General features: G+C 41.8%; 1 protein-coding gene and 1 long non-coding RNA gene across 3 annotated transcripts in view; one reads left to right on the forward strand and one right to left on the reverse strand.

Annotated features, from left to right (window-relative positions):
• klf8 (Kruppel like factor 8) overlaps nt 1–27,474 on the forward strand; it is an 88,452-nt gene that overhangs the window by 49,441 nt on the left and 11,537 nt on the right. For both annotated transcript variants that reach the window (XM_012919144.4, XM_012919145.5), the window contains exons 4-5: nt 21,208–21,459; nt 21,551–21,785. In XM_012919144.4, the coding sequence (XP_012774598.1) occupies nt 21,208–21,459; nt 21,551–21,785 (487 nt within the window). The remainder of the gene's footprint in view (nt 1–21,207; nt 21,460–21,550; nt 21,786–27,474) is intronic.
• Nucleotides 10,206–16,068, reverse strand: LOC105940909 (uncharacterized). The gene is made up of 3 exons (XR_001167560.4): nt 15,826–16,068; nt 13,149–13,218; nt 10,206–13,003 (listed from the first exon to the last, which is right to left on the reverse strand). It is a non-coding gene; the product is annotated as an uncharacterized LOC105940909 (long non-coding RNA).

Below are 27,474 nucleotides of genomic sequence, written 5' to 3' on the forward strand. Positions count from 1 at the left end.
AAGGAGTTTATATAATTTTTCTGTTTCCTTGTTTGTTTCTCTAGAAAGAAGAGACACATTTGTTTTTCTGGATTTTTGGTTTTGGTTTTTTTAATCTAATTTATGGTTGAGTTTTAGTAGAACTGCAAATCAAGACCTGATCTGACATAAACTGGCAATCATTGTGTCTTCATTAGAGCAAAAAGGACACAGTTATCCTTCTGCACTGGATTCCCTGGGATATTTCCTGGTAGTGGTTTCTGTCTGTCAGGCCTGACAATAATCGTCTTGATTAGGATTCGTGGATGCAAAAACATTGTGTCTATAATAAAGTCCGTGCTGGCGGGAATTTCGATTTTCCTCTGCGCATTATACCGCATACGCCTTGTATTATACCGCATACAAGGCACGAGCACGGATTTTTGAAATAACTGTAAATTTACTTTAGGGTTAATTTATGTTATTTCAAGCTTGATATTATGATAATGTAGCTGTTGGCTGGTGCATCAGCTTCACAAATCCAGAAAAACGTCCTTTTCATTTATATGCGTTCACCTGAGCAAATAGATTGTGTACAGGTTGTGCAGTTTAGCAGGAATGTGTGCTCTTTGTGATTGAAAACTTGCACCTGTTTGCCTGTGACAGCAGGCTGTTAGGCTACGTCCACACGTACACGGGTATTTTTGAAAACTGAGATTTTCCGTTTTCATTTTAAAAAATAATCCCGTCCACATGTAAACGCAGAAATGAAGGAAAACGCTGCTAGGAACATGCCAAAGCAACAGGTGGCGATATATTCCTAACCGTGTAGAAATGTTGGCCAAGCAGAAGTCTAGAAGCCTCGGTGGGAAATAGTAAACAAAGATGGGGCATAGAAGCAGAACCGAGTCGTATGTGTGGAGGGACAGTAACTGTGTGTATATGTAAGCATTTAAACACTGCAGAGAGTAGAATTAACAGTAACAGTATTGTAGAAATGTAGAATAGGGTGAACACGTTTGCCCAAACCTTATTTAAAAAGAGATCATGTTGCGATTGGATCATGCCAGCTGTCACCCACACATCCTAGCCATTGAGTCAACAGTTCAGCAGTCATTGCTGCATTATTTAAGAAGAAAACTATGAGCACCTGTGTGTGTGTTTGATTTTTATCTCTGTGTCAGACCTGTACCTCTTTTATGAATTCATCTCTTTTCATTTTGTTATTATTGCTACTATTTTGTTTTAAAATGGGAGTAAACTGCCTGTTTTGTGCTTTTTGACAAAAAATTAGTAATTGTTTCACATGTTTCAAACAAGCTTTGTCAAAAACAGCAGGGTTTGAGTTAAAGCAGCATTACATCAGAGTCAGAATAAGCTTTATTGGATTCTGATCAAGGAATTGGGTTCTTTTGGGTTTTTTCTGTGCTCTCAATGTACTTAACAGATACACACACGGACAATAACAGCATGTATAGTGTATTTATAGGTGCAATGATGCAGTAGTGCACAGTGCTAAGCGTTTCACAGCATGACGTCTGTTCAGTTTCTCAGGCTACGTCCACACTAGCCCGGATAGATTTGAAAACTGCGTTTTCGTCTGGAAACGCTCCGCGTCCACACTAGCGTTTTCAGTCGTTTTCACAGAGTTGCGCGTCCACATTGAAACGGCCCAAAATGCTTATGTTCCAGTCCTGCGCATGTGCAAAAGCGAGTGGGAATTAAAGAATTTTAAGAAAAGCTATCTGGAGTATGTACAAACTGATAATAATCTTTTTTAGAGCTGTCAAAATTGAGAGAAATCAAAACAACTGCTGTATAATGGCCTCCGCTATCTTTTTTTAATTTTTCATGTGACTGCATCACATGACTAAAATGCGTCATCGTTTCAAACGCATCGTTTTTCCTTGAGGAAAATGCCGTCTCAGTGTGGACGGGAAGCCAAAACGGAGAAAGCCTCAGTTATCCAGCGCTGAGTTGAAAGGAGCTGGACTTCCTTTAAGGGTCATGAAGACAAAGAATCCGTCCCTTGACTGGTAGTAAGCTTAACGACTCACAGACCATCGGGGTGGGTCAACAACTCTCAGGACTACATCCACAGCCTGAACCCCCACTAGGAGTTAAATACCTGGTGCTCCCCCCATCACCTTTTAGAACTGAAAAAGCACCGCAGATGTGAGATAGGAAACATTTCCTTAATCTAAGAAGTCCAGCTGCCTTCAGTTGAAGCACTTAAGACTTCACTGCGTGACGGGATGAGTTGACGATATAGAGGCGAAGGGAATGAGGGACGTGTAAGAGAACAAATTTGATGCAGGAGTGAGCAGAGAGATGTTTGCGGGATGGGTGAGGTTGAACTGAGCAAGCGTGGTGGTTAATTTTAGGAAGTATGAGGAGGAGGAAGAGTTTGGTATAGTTGTGAGGTTGTTTTAGTTTTCATGAAATACTAGATGATATCTCGATGCAGTGTTCAGCTATGGTGGTGACCGAGGTGTGGCCTTTCATGTTCTACTACTCTGAAGTCTGGTTGAGGTGCAGCTGAAGGGCGTGTGCGTGGTTGGTGCATTGTTGTGTAGCGCAGCGGTCTCCAACCTTTTTTGCGCCACGGACCGGTTTTTGCCCAACAGTATTTTCACAGACCGGCCTTTAAGGTGTCGCGGATAAATACAACAACATAAAACTAGTACCGGTACTGAAAAAAAGAAAATTTATTCATAACACACGTGAAAAGACCCAGGAAAACCGAGTAAACGATAAAAACGATAACAAAATAACGCTGAAAACCGATAAAAACCCTGAAAACTACACATTTCACACGTGAGCCTCAACTCTCGCGGCCCGGTACCGGTCCGAGGCCCGGGGGTTGAGGACCTCTGGTGTAGCGTATCCCTGTGCATGACCTCCACGGTCAGACAAAAATTGCCAAGTGGGTCCAATGGCGGAATTTACGTCCCTATCGGGGTTACAGAAAACTAAAAACTGCCAAAAACTGTAAAGAAAAATTGGTTATTTTTGAGATTTCAGATTAAGATTTGACAAATGGTGGTCGACTCCACTTCCAGGCCAGTGGAAGTGGAGCCTCTCAGGGGAGAAACACGGCTTCTCGCAAAGGTTACAGTGAAGCTTTCCGCTTGGCTGACGTGATGGTGGAAGATTAGGCATGGTCTGACATTAGTGGGTAAAGTTTAATGGATGGGTAGAGTTGTAGGAAGTCATTAAACACACTTTGTAAACAAACATTTATTTGCTCTCATGTGGAAAAAGTCTGTTAAGGTTGTTAAGGTTTTGCACTTCAAGCAGCAAATTTCACCTTTTTTAATCCCGAGTGGCTTTTCAGGGAGCGCATCAGCAGAATGAGCTCCGTGAAATGAATAGTGAGGAGGTCAGAGGTCGCAGCCAAGCCAAGTTTTACATGACAAGAGCCTGTGGGATACATACTGACGAAAGTCCTGCTGGAGTTACCCGTGAATTCCCCAGCGGATTTCATTCTCAGGATCAGACTATTTATGGCTGAGCATTTACTAATAAATTAAGCAGCATATATCTGCATCTTCTGTCCTTCTGATTGATGCAGAGGAGTTTGTCTTTTTCTGGTCTTTGCTCAGAAATACACACCAATAGAGATTTTCCCATAGACTGGGAACCAAGAAACTGAGCTGCATTTTGTGCATTTTGTCACATCTTAACTCGTCTCTGTCTTTTTAATATTATTTTAGGCTCATCTAAGTATTTACAGCTTACAGTTGTTCAGGATGGATGGGTGGATACTTTATTCATCCCCTGGAGGAAATTCACAAATTCCAGCAGTATCCACAAACATTTTAGACATAAAATAAATACTAATAAATATTGTAAACATTGTAAAGATTATGAAAATTAGGATTCTGAAAGTAAACAAATCAAAGTTATTTTATGGCATTTCCTTTCAAGAAAAGATTTTATATCGTCCGGGCTTCTAAAAAAGGATTGCAGCGTATGTCGATATATTTTTAAGCTTCTCATAGTTTCACAGCTCATTTGACATGTTATGACTGGCCGAGCTCACTCATAGGAAATAGTCATGTAAAAGAAAACACTCTTAACTTAAGTTCAGCAAGTCAGAATTTTATTGAATTAAAAAAAAAAACACTGATAAGGCACTTATGCCACTTATTCTTATCTTTTTAATCCTTCGATAAAGCTTTAGGAGTATTTTGCTCATTGTTTGTTCTTCAAATGTTGCACTCTGTTCCCTCGCTCTCCTCGTGGCTATTAGTAGTTGGTGCGCTGGCTAGTTAGTTTGTCATCCTCATTATGGATGCAGTGATTATTGGTGGCTTCACTGCTGTGTGCCAATTAAATATAATTACAAGCCGATAAATACATGGGAGCGTTTTTGTGTCGCCCTGGCCGGGCTCACAGGTTTTGCAGTGCAAACGAGTTGCTACACCTTTTGACATTTCAAGCTTTACTGTTAAGCTGATAGGTAGGTCGATACACCCTGTTATAAACAGACAGGGAAGGCTGTACAGTAAAGGGTGTGAACAGTAATGATAAGGTGAGACTTGCTGGAGTCGCTCGCACAGTATAGCAGCCATTACCAAAGCAAACTTATAGCAGAAGGAGTGAAAGGTGTTTGTCAGCGGGAAGGGTGAGGCGTTGAAGAGAAGAAGCTGTTGGAAATGTGGACAGAAAAGCAGAAGGAGGGGAAAGAGATTGTCAGAGAGGAGACAGATGAGGGAAGTGCACAGATGGGTGAGAGAGAGGAGTGAAGGTAGAGAGGTTTGAAAGGGTGTGGACAGTCAGATAAGGACAGGCTGTGCTGCAGGATTATGACTGCCATCCATTTCACCCTCCTCTGTGTTCAATACTTTTTTTGTTATTTATGAAGCTGAAACGCAGGGAGATGCAGAGTCAGGCTAGCTTCTCTCTGGGTTTTTCATTACGGGAAAGATAACAGAGAGAAACCGCAGGGCAAGTGGATTGTGTTGGTCTGAAAAACGGGGAGGTGCATGAACAGTTAAGAATCGCTGTATTGTCCAAAAGTACTGACATTTAAACAGCATTGTAGTGCGCGTGCTAGATAAATGTAGAATTAATCAGACAAATGAGAGAGCCGGGCACCGTTCATGGTAATGCATTTCTGTGCTTCCATTACCTTCATCCGCTGGGACAGCAGAGAAACCACTTGAACTATTTCTAATTCATTAGAAATTAACATTTTTGCTAACATACTACACATTTGCAAAGCGATCAGCCCCAGATGGCCGCCTCTCTCTGAGCCTTGTTCGTCCAGGGATTTTCTTCCTGTTAAAAGGGAGTTTTTCCTTGCCACTGTCGCCACGTGCTCGCTCATAGAGGGCTGTCTGATTCTTGGGGTTTTCTCTGTATTATTGTAGAATCGACTGTAGAAGCGACTGCTGTTGTGACTTGGTGCTATGTAAAGGAAATTGACTAATATTTAATTCAGTTTAGTTTTCAATTACATCTTGCACAAAAAATAATTTCAAGGAGAGATGCCTGCGATTTTAAATGCTTATATTTTGAGCTACCACCATTTGTCAAATCTTAATCTCAAAAATAACTAATTTTTCTTTACAGTTTTTGGCTATTTGGCAAACTGGTCATATTTGTAATTCCAGAGATCCACAAAATTACGCATAATCATTGTCGTTATTGATTAAAATAACCCTTGATGTGCTGAGCCGTTTTTGAGGCGAGGCATCACGTGCTTTATGTTTGCACTCCAGCTATATAGCACAAGCATAGATTTGCATTTATGACGGTATGTGGGAAAGGCAGGACGGGCTGTGTCTGTTAGCAGCGAGTGTTTTGGAGCAGAGATAAATAAAAGAGGGAAATTTCATGCCGGGCAGGAAACAGTCTGTTTTTCATTCTCAGCTGATACCCGTGTACTGTAGTGTCTTCTAGGTTTTAGAAAAGTCATGAGAATGTGTCTCTACGATTGAATTTTAAAGACAGAATTTAGCTAGGTGACATAATTAGGTTGAGTTAATTTACCAAAATAAGCCTTTTCCAGTCTGTTTGAGGGGCTTCATGCTGTCGCCACCCTCACCCTCAAGTGTGGCTAACTCCACTGAAGTCTAGCAACACTTTACATGTATATTCTCTGTGCCATTGTCAGTTAGAACAGCGTGTCTTTGTGTTTATATGTATGAGGGCTAAAATTCTGCAGGGTGTGAGAGAGACCTTCACACAGAGCCTCAGAGAGTATTGTCTTTACTGTAGTGGGAACAGCCACAGAGTAGGTGAGATAAAATGTCGTTATTCACATGTTGTTGCAAGTGAAAAAGATACACTTGGTTAGTGGATGTGTCACAGTCATAATGTTCCCAGTTTGGTTACACTGCAGTTCCACTTGGCATGGTTTTAAGGGTTTATGGGTAGGTTTGGGGATATGCTGGTTATGGTTGAGGTTTGGCTAAGAATCCAAGAAATGAATGTCAAAAGTAGCCCGTGCTTTAGTGTGTGTGTGGATAAAAACAATGTAGCAGAGGAGTAAAACAAAAAGTATTGTTTGTAATAGCGTAGTGAACTTGTGCTTGGCCTTACATATATGCTTGAAATTACATGTACTTGAATAACAAGGACTAATTGTGTTTCCCATCATCACATTGAATGACCTCTCTTGACAATTTGCAAAGCTGTGATATTAACTTGATTTCCTTTTTACTGAAATAGTTAGAAATGTTTTTTCCCTTCTCTTTAAATTTCCTAAATCCTGCCTTAGGAAGGATCATTTTAATCTCTGTTTTGTCACACAGTTACACAGATATACCCGGTTTATTTATCTGTAGCTCCTTTGTTTATTTTTGGCGTTTCTGATGCGTGTCTGATTAAGTAAGCGGACATAACTTTGCCAAGAATTTAACCAGAGGACAACTGTGCAGTCAACACTGTTCTGAAAACATGACCAGCCTGCATTTCTAAGCACATTGTTACATCTCTCCTCACCACTACACTGAAAAACCAGTTACATGTCTACGATGTCTGGGTTTTTAGTTCATCTCAGTTACTGACGTAGTAAAATCCTTCTGTTTATTTCCATTTATAGCTTTCACAAGATCAGTTTATGATGTTATAGTTGTGCATTTATCTCCTTAACAGAAATGAGTTTGTCCCGCCCTGCAAATGAGTTTGGAGCTCCTCAAGGCTCCGTACTTGGGCCTTTTTATATGTGTAGTTCATATGCACGGACGCAATTAAATAATCATAAAAACCTATTAAAACTTAGTTTATGTTAATACATATATGTACATTATAGTAAAATGTGCTAGCAGAACAGTGTGAGTCTGGAGGATTTGAGTGCAGAATGGCGCGTTCTTTGCTTGAAGAGCAAAGGCAACTTTAAATGTTTATTAGCAATGCCAGGATCATATTTTGGTGCTTGCCTCAGCTGATTATTTTTTGGCTAAATACCAGAACCAATTGCAGGAAAATTTTCAGAAAGTGTAACATCAAGGCGAACCCGATAGACTGATTTATTTACTTTTAAGGAAACATCTTGTATTTCAGAGCTTAATTACGTTCACATGTGAGGCCTGGGAGAAGGAGTGTGTATATGTGTGCATTGTTGTGGTGTGGTTTGGGTTAGTGAAGGGTGGGGGCTGGGTGGAGTAGTATTGCGCAAGACATCATTAAGCAGAGAGTGTGTGTGTGTGAGTGTGTGCTGGCCACACCTCTGTGGCTGTCTCCAACAGAGGGGAGTGGACTTTCCTGTCCAAAGATAAAGTCTCCAGGAAGCAGATCCTCCTGCTATAAAACTCCACTGGGAGCCTAAAACATTAATGCTACATGCCTCATATTTACTCAAGTTAAGACTGTTATTATTATTATTATTATCGTTATTGTACCCTTTGTTCTAACTCATTTGTGCTGCAAACAGTAACCCTGTCAAGATGATTATTTGCTAACCCTTTGTTTGAACAGGATGCATTTTTTCCCCTCCAAATACTAATTCAGTCTGGACTCTGAATGATGATTGTTATATGTTGTAGATTGTTATATGTTTGTCTCAACAAGACAACACAAATCCTAGTGAGTGAAGGCATGAAATCAAGGGGAAAATGTGAATATAGGAGTACGAGCAGTAGCAATGGAGGACTTTGACAAGTTATATCTAAACAAGCTGTCAGATGCAACAAATTATTCATCAGAAACAGATGACAATCTTTATTTGAACCTCAGGAAATATGAAATATTATGGTCTGTGGATCATACTGCGCTTTTTGCTGCTTGACTGCTTGTATGTGAGACCAGCACATAAAGTGGTTACTCAGACAGAAATAAGAAATGTCAGGTCCACTCTAGAAGACGTGCAAAGCAAACTTTATTTACCATAAGACTGTATTAAAGTTGTATGGTTCTAGCCCAGAGTTTTAAAAATAAGACAACTTGTTGTGATAGAGCTGCAACTAAGGACTGTGTTTATTCAGTTTTTATTATTCGGATTATTATCTATTAGAATTATTTCATCTATAGAATTCCAGAAAATAGTAAAAACAACTTTTAAAGCCTATTTAACAGATTTCAGTGGTGAACGACCTTTCAGACGTGTGCAGATGTCTGCTTCAGAGATAAAACTTGCTGTTTGTTTAGGATTTTGACAAATTAAATGAGCTGATTGGTTACTGTTTCCAAAGTATTTAACTTGTTGACATGTTACACCTGCCTGCATTGTTTACATATTTGCCAGCTTGTATTCTTATCTGTTTATGGTCAAATTTCTCTTTTCCTCACTATGATAATTTAAACATTTAAAGTTTTATACAGAGAAGATGGATGATCCTTTAAAAAACCATAGCAGTTCACAGATACAGCTCTGCTGAATTTATTTAGAACCTGGCTTGCTGAGGTGGGATGTTATTTTCATCAGTTACCCAGAACATTATGACATGACGTTGGTAACTTGGCTGCATGCATGTGCACGGATGTCTCAGCAGCTAAGCTTATTTAATGAGTTAGTAGTGCAGGAAACCAACAGAGGAAATACGAAGGTTATACGTGTTTCACTGAGTCATGCTACTTTTAACAGCATATACTGAGAAAAACGATTAAAACGAGCGTTTGTGGGATGTTTTAATGCTTTAAAAAAGCATATTTTCCTCTGCTAACAGGAACATCGGGTCCAAGGTCAAAATAGACATCAAAAGGTCAAATGGAGGTGATGTGAGATGTGAAATTTTACACTTGCTTCAACTCGTACTAGCCAAATTCCATCAGAAGTGGATGGAAAGTTGGGGAAGAGACTCCACTACTAGCCCTTTTTTTTCTCTTTTACTCAACTGAGAAACTTTGAGGATTATCCAAAGGATTCTTCACGTCAGTCTAGTTTTTATGCTTGTTCTCTCTGTTGTTTCTTCCATCATGCAAACTTCAACAGTTTGTAGTTAGAAGATTCCAAAGCAGGAGAAAACAATGAATAGTTTTTGGCAATCAGTCAGGAATAAATGTAATCTAATGACAACCTGAAGATGCCCACTGTATAATCAGCAGTGGGTGAGGGCTCGGCATGGTGCTGCGTTGGTAGTCCGTAGGTGGTACGCAGAGCTTTCCAGAACCACGTCTGCATAGCTGTATACAGTCAGTGTCAGAAATATGCGTATGAATATGCGGGCTACACTTGTTCTTGTAAGTGCTGTTTTTCATCACAGTGAGGTAGAAGCGGGGTTAAATTTACTTTGAAAATCTCCTCTGTGGCCTTTGCTTCCGCATCTCATTTTGTGCTATTTTTTTCCCTTCCTCTTTGTTGATCTTCCCTTTTCTGTTGAAGCCGCCTTGTTAACCTATCAGGATAAGACCTAGATATGGCGTAATCGCTGCAGAGCCACCCGCCTCTGGCTTTTGAGAGTTTGTGAAGCCTCTGTGTTGGTTAAATTCCCACAATCCCCCTCTCTGCGTGGCCAAAGTGCTACGCAAATGGAAACCACTGCGGGTTCATAAATCCTGCGTTACTCAAAAGCAACTTGGCAGTAAATTTTCAGAAGAGATGAGGAGACAGTGAAATGTTGGGGGCAAGAGGAGTGAACAGCAAGATGATTAAACAATATGGCGAGCTCATATGAGTTAACTAGTGTTTGTCAGAGTGACAGAATGGGTCAAAGTTCATTCAGCGGCCTAGATTTAGCTTTCCAGTGAAAGTTTTCTTTTAGTTGCTGTTCCTGTTTTTCGTTTTTTCCCCAGAACACACACACACACACACACACACACACACACACACACACACACACACACACACACACACACACACACACACACACACACACACACACACACACAATCGTGCACTTTTATCTCCCCTCATCTCTCTTTTTCTTTTCCCGCCATTCTTCTTCTTCTGCTTTCTCTTTCAGTCTCCCGACCCAAGCTCTTCTTCTCTCCCTTTCTCACTCTCTCATCCTAATAGGATATGTCGAGGGAGGCACTGCTTCCGCTCACCCCGTCGCCATGGCAACCATGGCTCTGGCGGGAGTTGCCGAAAAGACTGTGCAGCCTGACCCCCCCGCCATCACCACCACCAATCCTCACTCCTTCTCCTCCTCTTTTCTCCTCCACCTTTCCAACCAGTGCTTCTCTCTCCATCTTTCCCCTGCCCCCTCCTCAATCTCTCTCTTTTTCTAAATCACCACTTATGCCAAAGGGGAGCACGCATGCACGCACACACACACACACACACACACACACACACACACACGCGCAAACACACACTGAATACCTGCCAGCACAGCACAGTGAATAGCCCTGTAATCGCTCTCTCTCTCACACGCACGCACACACAGACACACAAACAAACAATGAGGCCCTCTGTGCATGCGTGTGTGTCACACTGATGTATTCACATAAACAAGTCAGTTGTCCTCCAGCAAACAGGAGCACTCATGCACAAAGAGACCACATCACACACACATACACACAGACACGCACACACTTTCTATTACTCCCTGTGCGTTTGTGTGTGTGAGAGCAAGAGACATGAGAGGTTAGAGAGGCCGATTTACTGTGCTTTTGCCAGCAGGGCTTTGGTAGCATGAGTTAGTTAGCAATCATTGTGTGTGTGTGTGTGTGTGTGTGTGTGTGTGTGTGTGTGTGTGTGTGTGTGTGTGTGCGTGCGTGCGTGCGTGCGTGCGTGCGTGCGTGCGTGCGTGCGTGCGTGTGTGTGCGCATCTATGTTGGAGCATTCAGTCCATTCAAAGGGCAGCACATTCAAAATTTGGGATGCAGAGAGAGAGAGAAACAGGAGGGGTTGCAGTTCAGTGCAGATGCAGTCACCTCTGCTGGTGCAGGATGATGATGTCATTGTTGGCAGCCCACTTCCTACAGTGCAGAGCTTCCAGGAAGCAAATACATGACTTGGAGAGGAAGCTCTATGTTAGTCTAAAGTTATCTGGAAACATGTAGGTCATTAAGTGGATTGGCTGGGGTTCAGTATAGTCGCAGTAAATCATGTTGTCTGTGCGTCAAATCGCAGCACATCCTGGCGAGGTCGTCGGAGGGGGTTCAGCTTTCCTGTGAGTTACAGGAGCAGCAGCAGCCAGATTTCTATTTTTTTTACCTGTCTGCATCAATAAACAGTTAAGACACTGCCTCTTAGTCTACTAGAAAAGATAAAGCAGCATGGGACAAAAGGGATTAATATGAAATGACTTCCACAGATTTTCTCCTTCTCAGACTAAGTTGAGATCAGTTTTTTTAGTATCAGCAAACTATTGTTTGTTTATCTTCCCTTTACTTTTTTCTTAACTGAGTGGATTCTGTCACATTTCAAGCCTGCTTATAGAACAAAATGACTGCCCATATGGAAAAGATATATATAAATCTTATAAAGTTTGTATCTGTCTTGTGTGAAACTTGTATGAAAAGCATACAAGAGTGAAAACAGATATAAGATCCCTTGAAAAATTATAAAAATAAAACTTGTATGTTTTGGATACTTCCTAAAACAATATATGAAAGTAATGAGAAAGTGGCCACTTTCATGAGTAAATCATATAGGTTTTTACTATTTCTTTTCCATATGGGTGGGTTTGCATCACAAGTTAAACCCGGAAATCATTCGTATGGTCGGCAATCCACGTCTTTGATTTATCCTCAGGTGTTAAAACCCACCATTAAGGAAAAGAGTTGTGACCAGTTTTAACTTTAAAGTTCAGATAAGTTTAACTCTGAGCCTGCCCACTGCCAGCCTCTGCCCATGTGAACACCATAGCAACTCCAACCAGCTGCTGTTCAAACCTTCTGTTTGTGCCGCTCAGCTGATTAGAAGCAAGCTGGCTTAAAGTGAGCGGAGCTCGTGTCAGACATCATGCACGGATCCACTGGTGCAAGAAGGCCCTGGATAATGAATAGTAGAGTCCAAGAAGGAAGGTGTGAACCTGACAGTTACTATAGTTGAAATGGGCTATGGCAACTTTAACACTGTGTAGCATTTTTGTATCAAGAGTACCCTCTCCAGCTTGAGCCGAGTCTTTAAATTATGTGTTTGACATGAAACGCACGCACCAACTTCAGGTCGCTGGTAGGCAGCCTCGATCAGGGCGACATGCACAACGTTTAATTTTGCCCAAGTTGTTCCAAGCAGCCTCTCACACATAACTTAATACTTTGCATGTGCCTCTGAGATTAAAGAGTAGCCAGCAGACGTCCAAAACTAAAGGCGACGCTTGATGAGGTAATGACATCGTTTCAGTAATGCAGGCGGCGCTGATTTCTTAAATTACTCTGTCGTCATTAGCACTAGTTCAACAGCATCCCCCCTTGTGCTGGTGTAATTAATGACATCTTGTGGACATGTAGAAGTCATTTTTGACGTGTCAGGTGGCTGTCGCGTGCAAGTGCCTGTATAATTAATAGTGGGCTTCTTGCCCTGGGTCAAGCTGCTTGTTTCTCATCTCGCCGCTGTCAACTTGTCATGCTTCTTCTTTAGGTGACAAGCCTTCAGGGTAGGTTATGCTTCACGTAGGCATAGTTTGGATGGCGGGTTGTGTCTAAAGCTGAAAGTGTTGATCGCTGCTCTGAACGGCCGCGCCGGAAGACAAGGGGGGGGGGGCTGTCAGAGAGAAGGGTGAGACATGATAATTGTTTTAATATGCTTGTAGATGCGCATATTTTCACATCAAACTTAGATGTTATTTAAACTGGCGAGGGGGCGCAGGGGGGTAAAAAGCGGTGTCAGCAGAGCAAAATATATTCACCTGTTTCCAGTAAAAACAGACTGTTTCCCAGAGTTAAGCCGAGGTGCCACGGGTGCCAGCGTCTTCGCCGCTGAAACAAGAGAGGCAAAAAATGTTTGAGATTTTCCGTTTGTGAAAGTGATGTTGTAGAAGTGTTGGATGGGTTGTGGACTTGACTCGGTTTTGGATTCTTGAGTAAAATAAGCAGGCAAATTTATGTTTTCCCACCCTCAGCTGAGTCTGTCTCACAATGATACTTTTAAACAGCCAGGGATCGAACCACCAACCTCCTGAGCTGCACCTGCTCAAAATGATTTTCAGTAATAATGTTCTGTTTGTAGCGATTGCAACATATTGATCGTAACATAAAAAGATTGCATGCTTTCTTTACCGACTTTAAAAGAAAAACGCTGTAGAGCTATCAGTGATAGCGAGCCGTCAGGAGAGACAGGCTGTGAACTCTGTCAGACTCTGCTGAACTGGTCAGGTTTTATATCTCTGTAACGTGTCTTGCACACCTGGTTCAGGCACATTCTTGCAGTTACAGAGAACCTTGTTGGAAACTTGGAAAAATAAAGTGAATTGTAAAGACGGATTATCGGTAAAGGCTTAAAAAAACTGTCTGCATATGATGAAAGTCTCTGCTGTTATTGTAAAGACGCAGGGAAAGGTTGCTAGAAAGACATTTTTGGGCGTTCCTGCACAATCAGACAGGTTTCGAACAAGACCAGTTATGTAAACACTTCTTTGGAAGTGAAAGCAAAGGTATGCACCATGATAGCAGCACGTGCATTTGCTTCAGAGCTACAGCCACTGAACGCTTTTAGCTGCTTTCCACTAAAGCGGTTTTCAGAGGAACGGTTTATTAATTCATATGAAAGACTCAAAAATAATGGAAACAAGTTTATTATGAACATCCAGAAATGACAATATATGGGTAAAAGAGATATTCTTCACCTTATATTTTATTCTGAATGAGCTGTCTGGTCGAGAACTTATCCTCTGTGGACAACAGCTAATATTTCTGAGCCTCTCGGTAGCATATAATGGATTTCTGGTTCAAGACTTTCTTAAATCAGAGATTATGAATGCAGATCAAATTTTAAAAAGCTTTATCAATGTTAGACAATAACTTAAAAGTTAAGACTGCATTGAAGTCTCTCTTCTGCTCTACATAAAGCCTCATTCTCACAGGCCTAGACTGGTTGACAACGACCCTGGCTACCTCCTGTCATTAGAGAAAAATACGCATTCCCCAACTTATTGGAAGTTGCTGGTGGCCATCATCAGGTGAAATTGATTGCAAAGAGGATGCTGTGTCAATACTGTCATTGCTGCAGATGCCTGCAGTTTGCATGGAAGACGCCAACCAGTCTGCAAACACCATTTACTTCATTTACTTCATTTCAAAGTGTTTGCAGAAGTCGGCATCTTCCGGGCAAACTACGGGAAACTACCCGTTGCAGTCAGAGCAACTACTGCAATCACCAGGTTTTTAGTGCTGGACTCTACCGCTTTGCAGCCACTTTTCACACTAGCAACTGCCAGCAACCAGTTGCCAACCAGTTGTGGAATACACACCTTTCAGTAGCAGTCAAGGAGCTACTGACCGGTCTGTAGGCCTGCCTTAGCACAGTGACTGCCAGCAAACACTCTCAACTGGTTGGAGAATTTCCCTTGCAGCTGGTGGTTGTCAAGTGGTAGCCAACAGGTCTGTAAGCCTGTGTGACTGATGCCTAAATTATTTAGTCTACAAACAGCAGATTCTGCACATTCTTATGAATAGATCGGTTTAATATGCCGCAGTATTGTGTAGTATACTTTTCCTTCATGTCTGATTGTTTTCAATCAGAGATGCAAGCTTAACATTTTCTGTGGCTTGACATACGACTTGATGAACCTGAATCTTTGTACTGAAGCACCTGCTAATTGGAAAGCTAGTAGAATGCTAATGATACTTCTGAGGCTTTATTTACAACAGCTGTAGCAGAAAGACCAGCTTATTATGCCTACACATGGCAAAATCACGTACAATAGCAGCATTAATTATGAGACGAATGCTGTTTGCAACAGATGCATAATTAGTTATTGTGGCTTTTAATTGGGTTTCTCTGATCACCTTCACACATTTCCTTTTATGACTTAACCAAAAAGCTGCGAGATGTCATGGTTTACACTGTGAGCGTGTCTGAAGTTGGATTTTTCTTGCTGTGCACATTTATGCACACCTGTGCTGCGAGCTTTATAGGCAGGCTGTCCTGTGTAGGTGTAAGAGGTGAACAAGTTACTAAGCACCCAGGATATCAACACTGGCAACTCCTAATAGGTAACATTAGACTGAGAGTCAACACTGACTGTGGCTAAGACTGAGCTGTGCTAGTATCAGCCTGCTAACAGGTGGGTGAAGCAGAGAGAGAGAAGCAGAAGGGAGTGTGCTTTAATCCAGGGTGGGGGCACTTGGTGTTGCACTGGGTGGGTAAGGATTTAAGGGGTGGAGCTGCAAAGCTGTGCCTGTGGTTAATGTCTTCCCCAGCTGTTGTTTATTCTCTCCATGTCCATATCTGACTTCACACTTCATATACTCAAGTGTGCAAACACACACAAATGGAAATGGCTGTCTGCAAGTGCCTAAACATATAAATTCTGTACACACAGGCACTGGAAATCACAACGAATCCACGCCAGATATGCCTCTTACTTAATTTCTGCTCGCTCCTTCTGTTTTTCCTCCATTTCCATCTCCGTCCTCCGTTCTCTCCGCTCGTATATAAGCAGTCACCGTGTGTCTGTCTCGCCTCGGGACCTATTGATTTCTTCCTGTTAGAAAAAAGACAACATTTAAACATCAGACTTAGAGGCCTCAGAGGAGCTAGCTTTGTTGTTTCTTTCCCTCTGTGTGTGCTCTGTGTGTTCTGTTGTTTTCTTTTCACCACAGCAGATCGTGTTCCCCACCGATGACCAGCGCAGGTGCAGCACGGGTAGTGTTACAAAGTCACCATCGGTCTCCTTTTTCACCATTTGGAAAATAACATTTTCCACAACAACCCAGGAACTTAAAGTCTTTGTAAGCTGATATTGATACTAGTGTTTAAAGCATAAACTGTATAAAAAAGATGGGTGGATTTGACTGAAAAACCAAGGGGCTCTGACTCCAATGTGGTAGCGCTTGTAAATCACAAAGTGGGCCTGCTGTAAAGCAAACGGCGTCTTTATCGTCCTTTTTGACTCTAATGGGGACCGTAATTCAAAAAGGAACATTGTGTTGTAATAAATATGACTTGAAACTAAAACTAATGACCATAAACTCATCAGGAACGTGTTTACTGAGGCCACAGATCAGCGACCCGAGGGCCATTTTCTTGTAGACAGTTTTATAGATGGGCTTTCTTCTGCACTTAGTTTCACACTGCTGGCCAAGGTAACTTTACTATTCAGACATCCTTTTTATACAGTCGATGTTATAAAGTGATATTTAGCCTGACAGTTGGTGCTGATACCAGTCCATATTCTTTTGTTTATTGGGTTTTAGTTATTTCCCCTCTTTCTGTCAGGTGAGATGGCTTTAGTTTAAAAAACAAGTTTTAACGTCAGCTGTTGGCAACATTCAACCTTTAACAAGCACCTAACATAACCGACGAATATCAACCACTAAATACGGAGTTATTACTTTCTCATAAGCTGACATCAATCAACAAGATAGCTGATACCAATATTTGATACTACTTACGAACGACTTAAAAACTCTCCAGATTATAAAATTGGAGCAAAAACAGTGACTTTGAGCGAGGATGCGCTCTCTGTATCAAAGGCAGTTTCTCAGTGCGACTTTGTGCGACTTTGTTATAGAGGGCTGTCACAGTTTACCCCACTTGTCATGTAACTTGACATCAATAAATTATGTGGCTGCTGACAGTCGAGCATGATCGGCCTGTCAGGAGTCTACCTCTCATGTTTAGCGTCACCTGTTAGCTCTTTGTTAGACAGCCAGAAAGTGTGCTTTTCATTTGATCAAGTTGGTAAATAATTCCCTGCTTGTGTACTCAAAAATATCGCCACGCAGTGTCCTCTCTGAACACATGAGGTTACTTATAGCCGAGCTGCATTGCAGCTGCAAATCGCTCATTATTTGATCTGTATGAAGCCGGGATTAAAGTCCTCTGGACATTTTACATCTTCTTCTCTCTGCCGGGCTTCCTCACCACTACAGCTGCTCCCCACTTTCATTCAAGTTAGAGATCACATGAATTAATTGCACGGCGAACACTGTGTGACCCATTTTATGATGGAGCAGATGAACTGAGAAGTGTAGGGTGTGTGTGTGTGTGTGGGGGGGGGGAGCTCCACTGCTACAGTAAAGGTTTTTCCGTGTATCGTTCTGGCATGTCGGGTTCACTTTTTAAAGGCTTGCAGCTTTGTGTGGCAGATTGTTGCCATCGTGTCATTTTAACGACCTCGTGCAGAGATCTAGAGGAAGCTGCCTAGATTCTTTAAGCCATCATTTATTCATATTTACATGCAATTCATGCTGGAAATATTCGGACAGTCGCACGGTGTTTGTAATTTTGCAGCCATCGCAATAGATTTTAGCAGCCCGAAAGTTTATGAAGGAAGATGATTCTTAGTAAATCTCCTGATCTCAGTCCAGTGGAGCATTACTGAGGGAGGGAAGGAAGACTCCAGGCAGAAGGGCATTTCCTGCACGCACTTATAAACATTAACATTTTATTTCGATCGCAGTTTTGAATTTAAACTGAAAGTGAGGTGTTCAGTTTCGGCTTAATTGATACTTTACAAATTTTTTGTGGTGGCATACGGAGCTCAAATTGTGCCAGTGTCCAAACACAAACTGTTTCTGCTGTTCATTCCCTTAAAAAAATAAAAAAGGTCGAGCTTCAGACATTTCAGAAAAACTGTCCTGAAATCCTGACTTGCAGAAATGATGTCCTTCAGATTTTCTGTTTTTAAAAGTCTATCAGCTCTTCACTATTTGCAAACATCAATGGTATTTGAAAATACTACTGGGTGATTGATCCATACTATAATATACTGATGCTGTATTATGAAACCTGGCTGTGTTATTATCGATAATATGCATTCTCTGCAACTGAATAACAGTTTCTGACCGAAGGATTGAAAGATCATTTTTGACTTTTATAGTAAAAACACCAAGAGCTTAAACCAAAGCCGATGGCAAAGTGTGGCTTAAAAACTTTTAAATAGGAGAATAGTTTATACATTTAATCAAGGACATTTATTGGGGGAAACAAAGCCACCGCTTTGACGCAGAGCGGGATATTAAATTGTGAGGAAAGAGCTCTTTTACATCCTCGCTCTTAAGCTAATCACTCTGTCTTCATAGAAAGTGTTTCTTCCTTTTTGGCCCCTCTTTCTTCCCTTCCATCTCCCTTCCTCTGAGATCAGAGCTCGCGGGCATCCGGAGGGGGTTTTATTTTCTTTTTCTGTCTCTTTTTTTTTATATTGGACTTCAGCCTTTCAGTCTCTTCTTTTGAGGATTTCGCACAGAGTTGTGGGTTTAATCTGAGCAGCTGTGAAAAGAGGAAAAGTGGAGGGGAGAGGAAAATCGAAAAGAAGAAGGGGGGAAAAAAAGAGCGAGTGGGTAGAAATGAAGCCAGTGAGGGATGAAAGGGTGAGGTGGTGAAGAAAAACAAGGGTGTGGTTGATGTAAAGAGCGAGAGATGCTGGAAGGAGAGGAGGGATGTGACAGACAGAGAGAGAGAGAGAGAGAAAGGTGAAAGGGGTGTGGTCGTGATAGAGAGAGCGAAAAGAAAGGAGTGAGGAGAGGCGGGGCCTAAGCAATGGAAAGACGAGTGGACCGGGAGGGAAATGGAAGGGAGTTGGTGGTGGGTGGGGAACGAGTGGAAAAACATGGAGTCAGCTGATGGCTCCCAGTTTCCATGGCAACGCTTGGCCTTTCCCACCCACTCTCTTTCTCTCTCTTTCTCCTGTCTCGTTCTGTGCCTCACCCACTCCCTCACTTCTTTCACACTTCATTTTCTTTTCAGTTTTTTTCCCTTTTTTTAAAGACCGTCTCAGTATAATCACGTTACAGCCCAGCTTCTCTTCGCCCATCTCCTCTCTTTTTTTTGTCCTACCTTCTCATCTTCTCTCTCCTTTCTTTTTCCTATTTGCCTATAAAGTGCTCCTTAAATCCCTCCTCACCTAAGCCGAGTTTCACGCAGGTGCGGCATGTTCCTTTCCTTTCCTTTCCTTTCCTTTCCTCGCTCATTACTTTGTTTTGTTTTTTTGCTTGTTCAAGCCCACTGCATTAGACCACAGTGTAGAAGGTGAGCATTGATATGGATTAACCATTGCAAATCGTATCTACAAACAAAAATCAAGACGCTAATCTATTTTAAATCTTCACGTGTCCTGTAATGCTGTAAAAAGGGGGAAAAAGCAGAACAACAGGTTTGCTCTGTTGTAACTCTGGCTATTTGGACATGACGCTCACCGACGGGAAAGTTGTTTACCACTTATATTTGTGCCGATGCCACTGCCACAGCCTCCAGCTGAACTGTGTGACCCGATGAAAGGGCGTAGCAGAGTCTCCACCCTCTCCTCCTCACCCAGAGCCAAACTGTGCTCAGCTGAACTGGACGGAGGCCAACTCCCGGACTGGAGGCTCGCTGCTGCTCCCTCTCGCTCCAGTTCTCCCGTGTCTCTTTCACTCTTCCTGTGTCTTTTTTTTTTTTTTTTAACTCTCTCCCTCTCACACAGTACCAGTCTCTCTCTGTACCCATGCAGCCCTTCCCTCTCTTCTGTCTCCCTCACTTTCTCCTCCGCCCCCCCACCCAGTGTACCACACTGCAGCCATTGTTCCCTGTGCTTTCGAGCTGCATGGCAGCCGAGTCCTGGCTTGCTGTAGATGCAAAGGGACAATATGAAAAACCACAATGCCTGTTATAAGAAAGCATTTTCCTTTGCATGAAGCATTTCTTCAAAGCAAACCTTAACCAATCGCTGTCTGTCTTCATTCACTGAAGAATGAGGTCAGGCCATGAAAGATGTATGCCCAAAGGGTTGAGGAGGTTGCAGAAGCATCTCTCATTCCATAATTTTCTTTTAATTATATTTTAAATTCTTCTCCTATGGCTGACGCGTCTAACTACTACAGTACCCACGAGTCTCAGCATCATTCGTTATGTATCAAGCCTGTGATAAAAGTATACCATCATATTTCCTAATATGATCCTGGCATTGCATTTGAGTCGGAGAATGAATTGTTCTACTCTTGTGAATATTGATGAAAGTGCACACTTTGGTTTTTCCTGGTGAAATTTGGTGAATGTTTTACACAAAAATTGATAGCATTTGTTATTTGAGTTATTTGTTATTTGCACATTGGATGATGGTCCTGATGACAACCAGCAGTGTTTCTCTTCCATCCTCCCCAGTATTTTACACCTTATCTGCTCACAAATATATGCATTAATGGTGTTCTTTGCCATGACCATGTAACACACAGAGTGACTGCAAAGCAGAGAGAGATACAAAGATTCAAGGTCACCTGTTGTATTCATAACCAGCGCTGTATTTGCATGGACTCTAGTAGAGTAGCTTTGCATGATTCGATTCAGAATAATCTCCAGTAATCTTACAGCTTGATGGGCCTTGATGTAGCCACTGCCTCAGTTCTCTCTTTCAGGCTCTTAAGCTACTTGTTTTTGATTTTTGCCCCAAACAACAGTAAAAATGAGCATCTACCATTGTATCAGTGTGTAATATTAGGTCCCTGTTTAACTACTGTTTCCTCTGCTGTTGTGTTCATTACTGTGGGTTGTTTGGCTCCTGCTGACTTTTTAAACAATAAACCAGCATGCATTAGCATTTTTCTTTTTTGGCATGCTACACATAACTATGATTACTGCTTCTAATTAATATATCAGATCGCTCTCCTTTGAGAATAAAAATCTAATTATGTTGAGGATATAAGTTGCCAGGTTTAGAGTAAAATCTGGAATAAAACCAGTCAACTTTAGTTTGCTGAAGCTGAGTTATCGCTTTGTCCTTTTCTTTCTAACCTTTTCTTATATCTTCTTGTCCACCGTGTTCTCTCTAGCAGGCAGATATAGGTGATGACGGCTCACAGCCGAAAGACCTGAAGGTGAAGAAGGAGTGCAAGACAGAGCCCTCCTCGCCTCATCCGAGCCCCACTGAGGACCAGACTGAGCCCGTTGACCTTTCGCTCAACAAACCTCGCTCCGCTTCGACAACGAGCACCACAGTCAACCCAGCTCCCAGCAGCGCTGTGACCCAGCCCAGCCTGTCAGCCACACCTGTCCCCTCTGCGGTGCAATCGATAGGCTCCATGGTAACTATAAACTCCTACCTTCTGTGGATTTAGAAGTGTAAAGCGCAGTAGAGTTACAACCACTCATTTTCATCGCTTCTTTTCTCTCCAGGTCCTCTCTCCAGGATCCATCTTAGCCACGCAGGGCGCTGGAGGCCAGCAGATTCTCCACGTTATCCATACAATCCCCTCAGTGACCATGCCCAGCAAGGTGGGTCAGCTGCAGACCATCCCTGTGGTGGTGCAGTCGCTGCCTGTTGTCTACACCACCATGCCTACTGACGGTGTCGCCACAGCAGCCATTACGGTGCCGCTGATAGGCAGTGATGGGCGCTCCGAAGGATCTGGTGAGTGTACAGTCATAAGCTCCAAGGGGGCAACACCAGTGCAGTATAGCTTCTGCTTTTAGCAACAATTGTCTGTTTCATATTGACCACTTTCAGTCTTCAGTTGCCTAAATATCCAGACTTTGTACTAAATAAGATTTATAAATACAGTATATCAGTCAACATGAGCTCGCTCATTGACAGCTCTGTGTGATAATGTCAGCTGACAGGGTTTGCTAATGTTTGCACTTGTCGTTTGGCTTAGTTAGCAAGGTGCATCTGCAATCACTGCAACATGCATTTCCACTGCATTAAACGTCGTGCCTTAAAACAATATATACATTCGAAAGTGCAGCTGGATGAGGAATAGAAACCAAACTTGAACCTATAGGCTGGAGTCGAGGGGAGAGGAACTGCAGTTTTTGGTTAGGCTTCTTTTTTTAACCCCATATTCACTGTTCTTGGGTTGGATAGACTGGTTGGTCTAACCAGTCAGGAGCCAGTGATGTAGTTCAACATGAGGCAATAACCAGCCTGCATAGCCCGTGTTGATCTAACACAGGTTTGGTGCAATCTTGGAGATTTTGTTTTCTTGCTCTTGCAAAAGAATCATGACATCACCTTTCTTAACATTAAAATAAAACTTTGCTTTGCATACTCAAATTTAGCACCGTGCTAAATATTGGCCAATGTATTCTACTGGATCTAAGAGTCTTATGTTGGTTTTTTTTGTGTTTGTTTTTTAAGGAGCTGTACAGTCATGAAGCAAAGGTTGAGTTCTTACATGAAACCACACAAATAACCTCTGAATCCAGGATATTATTTAAAGGTGCAGTCTCAGAAACTTAGAATTAAACCTTTAAGAATACAAAGGAGCAGGCACTGCTTTGTAGAGCCACCATGTTGACTTGCCATCTTGATTTACATCCCTCCACCTCCCTCCACTAAGATAAGGATCATACCTATTTTTTTATCAGCCCTTCACCAAGTAAGTGAAAGGAAATTTGAAAACTGCAAAAACTGCAATAATTCTGTTATTAATGCTTGTAGTTTTGCATTTTGGCTGTTATGAGAAGCAGACTAAATCATGCGTTTAAACGGGGGTAGGAAGATGTTTTACTTTGCAGTGACAGAGCATTTTAGAACCTCTTTCTTTCTTTAATGTGCCATGTTGAAACAGGATGTTAAGAAGGAACGTGGCACCGCGAATGTTTATTTAATATGTCGCAATATCTGTAATGAAAATACTTGTAATTTGAGATGAGCGGTAGACCTCTCCTCTTTAATGTCAGTCTTCCTCTTTTGACTGTCACGCCTGGCGTTGCATGGTTCTGTCACCGCTGCTTAAACTGTCATTTATGGAGGTGGGGGGGGGGATCTCAGTCTCAGTGGAACACAGCGTTTCTCCCAAAGGAGCTGGTGTCTGTTTGTGGTTGGTGATATGTTTGATTTGCCTTCTGTCTGCCTGTCTATCTTTGTCATTCTGGAAATTCTCCATATGTGCCAGATGATTGATGGCGTCGTCTAAATGTGGAAAACTGCAGAGAGAATTGTTACATATGTTGCAGAGAAGTGGCTAAAATTCTTCAGTGAGCCTCTGAGCAGCTGATTTTCTCATATTCTGTAATGTAAAAAGCCAAGAATGCCCCACTAAAATAGTCATGTACAAGCTGACTACTTAGCATTTGTCTGGACTGTTATTAGTCAGCAGTGTCTTAACCTCCCAAGTGTTCCTGTCGGTTTTCACTAAACAACAGCAAATGTCTGTCAATCCCTGTGTCCACACGACCGGACGCTCGACATTTGCCCAGGCAAGCAGGCAAAATAGACCTCCGCCTCTTTAACTGCAGTCGAGTCCCTGGGCAAAGTCGGCAGAGTTCACCTGGACTCTGATTCACAACAACACAGTCTGGACTGAGGAATGTAAACGAGGCAGGCGGTGAATCTCAGAAGAGTCTGCAGCACACAGACTGGCCTGAAGATGCTCTCAGACTGTTACTCATCCATGCCAGGAGCTGTTGTGTGTTTGTGTTTTGATTAACGTTTTTGACCTTTTCCCAGTTTGTCTCAAACCCCTTTTAGAAAATACAAAATACCCAATACATTAAATAATATGACCGTAAATGCTCTAGCAATGTTAAAAGATGAGATTGATGTTTATTTTTTAATTAGCATTTAATCAGCATTTATTTATTTATATTTGTTCTAATCTCTGTGTTTGTTTTTGTTTGCACGAAGCACCTCGCGTCTGCAACAGCAGCAGTTTCATGACTGAAGGCAACTACTTTGTTTATTATTTGCGGCGTCAGTCAAGCAACAGGCAGAAAGTTAAACACGAGGCACGCCGAATGGCTGCTCGCTCGTTTGCGTTCTGAAGTGCAAACTCGTAGAGGAACGAGAAAGAAAGTACAGATAGACACAAGTCAGGAGGAAATGAAACATAGTACAATAAACTGAAGTATACTGTAATCAAATGAAGTGTGAGGGTAACTAAAGCTACACTGTGTTCAAATGGATTCAGAAAATACGAATAAATGATGATATGACATAAAAAAATGTGTGCAAAAAAAATGAATTCTACACAACAACTTAGGTTACTTTTAATAAACAAATCAGTGCTTACCATTATATGTTACATTGTTTTTAATCATTTAAATTTTTATTTAATATATTGAACAGTTATTGTTTTTGTTTAATATTGATTTTGGCAGCTTTGGTCCTCCGTACATACAGTATGTTACATAATTACAGGTCACATTGTGCTGACTTGCACAATATTATTGCACAGTAGACGGGAAATAGTTTTCTTTATGAACATAATACTAATTTAGGGCAGTATTGTGGCACGGTGTCAGAGTGGTTAGCACTGTTGACTGATAGCAAGAAGGTCCTGGGTTTGAATCCGATCTGATGGGCTTGGGTTCTCTGCGAGTGCTCTGGCTTCCTTTCACAGTCCAAACACACGCAGTCAGTCGGGTGATTATTATAAAAGCATAAATGAGCCGACACACCTCTCAGAGTCCACTCTTTGTAAGCTTTGCCTGTAGACTCTATGCTCTCGTCACAGCATCCATCAAACACGTATCCTACTGTCGCTCTGCTAAGACACGCATTGTTTACTTGCTCGCACAGAAAGCTGTTGTGTAGTGGATGGGGATCACAGGGCTGGAGGGCAGAGGCGGAGAGTAAAAAAGTTAAAGTTGAATGAATGTTTTTCTGAAGTTTTCTTATGTTTTTTGCTTGATGCTCAAAAGTAACCAGTCATCCTCCTCTGGTTAAAAGATGTAGTTTTGTTGTTTTGTATTTACGTGTCTAGCTCTGTTGATTTTTACGTCCTGTTTGGTGTCTTCGTGGGGAGTTTTTGATGCTGCATACAGCAAACTTCAGAAACTCAGGATGTATCTATATTTGAAATTCCAGCCTGAGGGCTGTCATGTGTATGCTTACTGCTATTGAAGGTAACCGTGATAGTTGTTTTGGTTCTGATACTGACTCTCTCTACATCTGCCTTTATTCCTATTTTGAGCTAAATTCATTTGCCAAGAAGAGACAAGACGCACCTTACTGATAACATTTTTCTTTTTTTCTTTTTTTTTGGTTGGTTGTTTTTTTTCCAAAGAGTCTTTGTTTAAACTTCTTTTAAACGGGTACAGAAATTCTAATATTGTGACAGCCCCTCCAAAAATTAGATATAGGGTTAGCCTAAGGGGTTTGGGGTTGGAGAAGTATTATTTCAGTCCACCCCTGCTCCTTTATTACCTTTCTATTAGATCAAGTAGAACAGAATTCAGTGAAGTAATAACAAGCCCTTTTGTAATTTTTGCTGCCATTGTAACAAAGCTGCTGGTTTGGTGACAGCACAATATCTGATATCCTTTTTCTTTGATTTGTTGTCCTTTAAAAACCGCGATAACTGGGCACGTAAATCCTAACCTCTTGGAAAATGATGTAAATTCAGTGCACATGCGTGCCAGTAGGTCAAACTAATTAGTCATCATGAAGGCCCTCTTTCTCTCCAAATAAACTGCCCACCTCTCCATAACTCATTGCCTATCTGTTTACAATTGGTATTCCTGTCAGTGAGTAATGTGCTGACATAACATCATGTTTCATGTTGACTTGCAGTCTTTCTGTATTGAAGATTAACTTTAGATCAGGCTTGTTTCTGCAGTGCTGCCCTGGTTGCCACACCTAACAGTGATGCTGCGGTGAAATTACTTAACCTGGTGATCTATATGTCTGTCTGGGGTCAGAGTTTTATTTTGTGATTTGATTGTACTTTTCATTTGACTTCAGTAAAGGAGCAAAAGCACTTTAACGACAGGTTAAGATGCAAGATACTGAGGCAACACTAAGGACTGTGTAATCCACACAATATGATGTACTTAAAACTAGAAATGATCGCAAATGTTGGTAGTATGAAATGTAGGGCGACCGTGGCTCAGGCAAGCGCATCTGTAACCGGAAGGTCGCCGGTTCGATCCCCAGGCTATCTGTCCTGGTTGTTGTGTCCTTGGGCAAGACACTTTACCCTACCGCCTACTGGTGTTGGTCAGAGGGGCCGATGGCGCGATATGGCAGCCTCGCTTCTGTCAGTCTGCCCCAGGGCAGCTGTGGCTACAACCGTAGCTGCCTCCACCAGTGTGTGAATGTGAGAGTGAATGAATAGAGATTGACAGACCACGTGACTTTCCCGCATTGCATGCCGGGAACTCGTGGCAAAACAATCCAAGTACCGCATCAAATGCAAGCATTTGCAGCACCGCAAAACGTTCATTCTTCGGTTCCAATAAATTCTTGCTTTTTCTTTGCCCCCCAAAAAAGGAATGTACAAAACGAAGGAGAACAATGCCGGTCCGTACAAAGACAGACTTGATGAAAAGTCAAAGAAAAGATACGAGGAAAAAAATCAAAGGAGTGAAAGGGTCAGACCCTTACGAGCACACAGAGTGGACAAAATACGTTGGCGTGCTGCCCAACTTTCACCACGCTCATATTTATAATTATACGGTTCTTGGAGTGAGTGCATGCACTCATGAAGTTTAGTAACTTCAGGTCACTGCAACAAGCCCAGGTACAGTTTACCAACGGATGGGTACAGGACCTTGAAATGCACAGAGTAGAACGAAAGACCATCGTACGTATCATAAGTTTACCAGTCTCACAAATCGTCTTCATAAATACACATTCGTTAACCGTTTATTAATAGGACCTTTGAGCTCAACGATAATTAATTAGTAGTGGAAATAATTTCTGGTTCGCATTACAGAAATGTAGCAGTGACAATAATACTGTATGCTGTAATCGTACTGGGCAATTAGTGATACAAAACAACTGTTTTACCCTGTGAATAAAAGTATATGTTTTTGTCAATGTACCATAATAACAGAAGCGAAACGCAATATTGTGTCAGGACAATTCACTATTTATGCACAATAAATAAAGGAGCATAGCGCGACAATTTCTGTTCAGCGCCAGACTTGCTTGTAACCTATATCACCAATTATGTTATGAAAAATGACGTATTAACTACAACAGCAGACTGACCTTTGTGTAAATGCTTGGAGCAGACTAACCTGTGAGCTGGAGTGTTCTGGGACGTTATATTTGGTCTTTGAATGGCTGCAATCCAGGCCATCCGTCGGCTCTTTGTTACTTCGGAAACACGGCTCGAACAATTTCTCTCCAACGACGTAATCCGATAACAACC

This window comes from Maylandia zebra, linkage group LG10 (genome assembly GCF_041146795.1).
Source record: "Maylandia zebra isolate NMK-2024a linkage group LG10, Mzebra_GT3a, whole genome shotgun sequence".
NCBI lineage: Eukaryota > Metazoa > Chordata > Actinopteri > Cichliformes > Cichlidae > Maylandia > Maylandia zebra.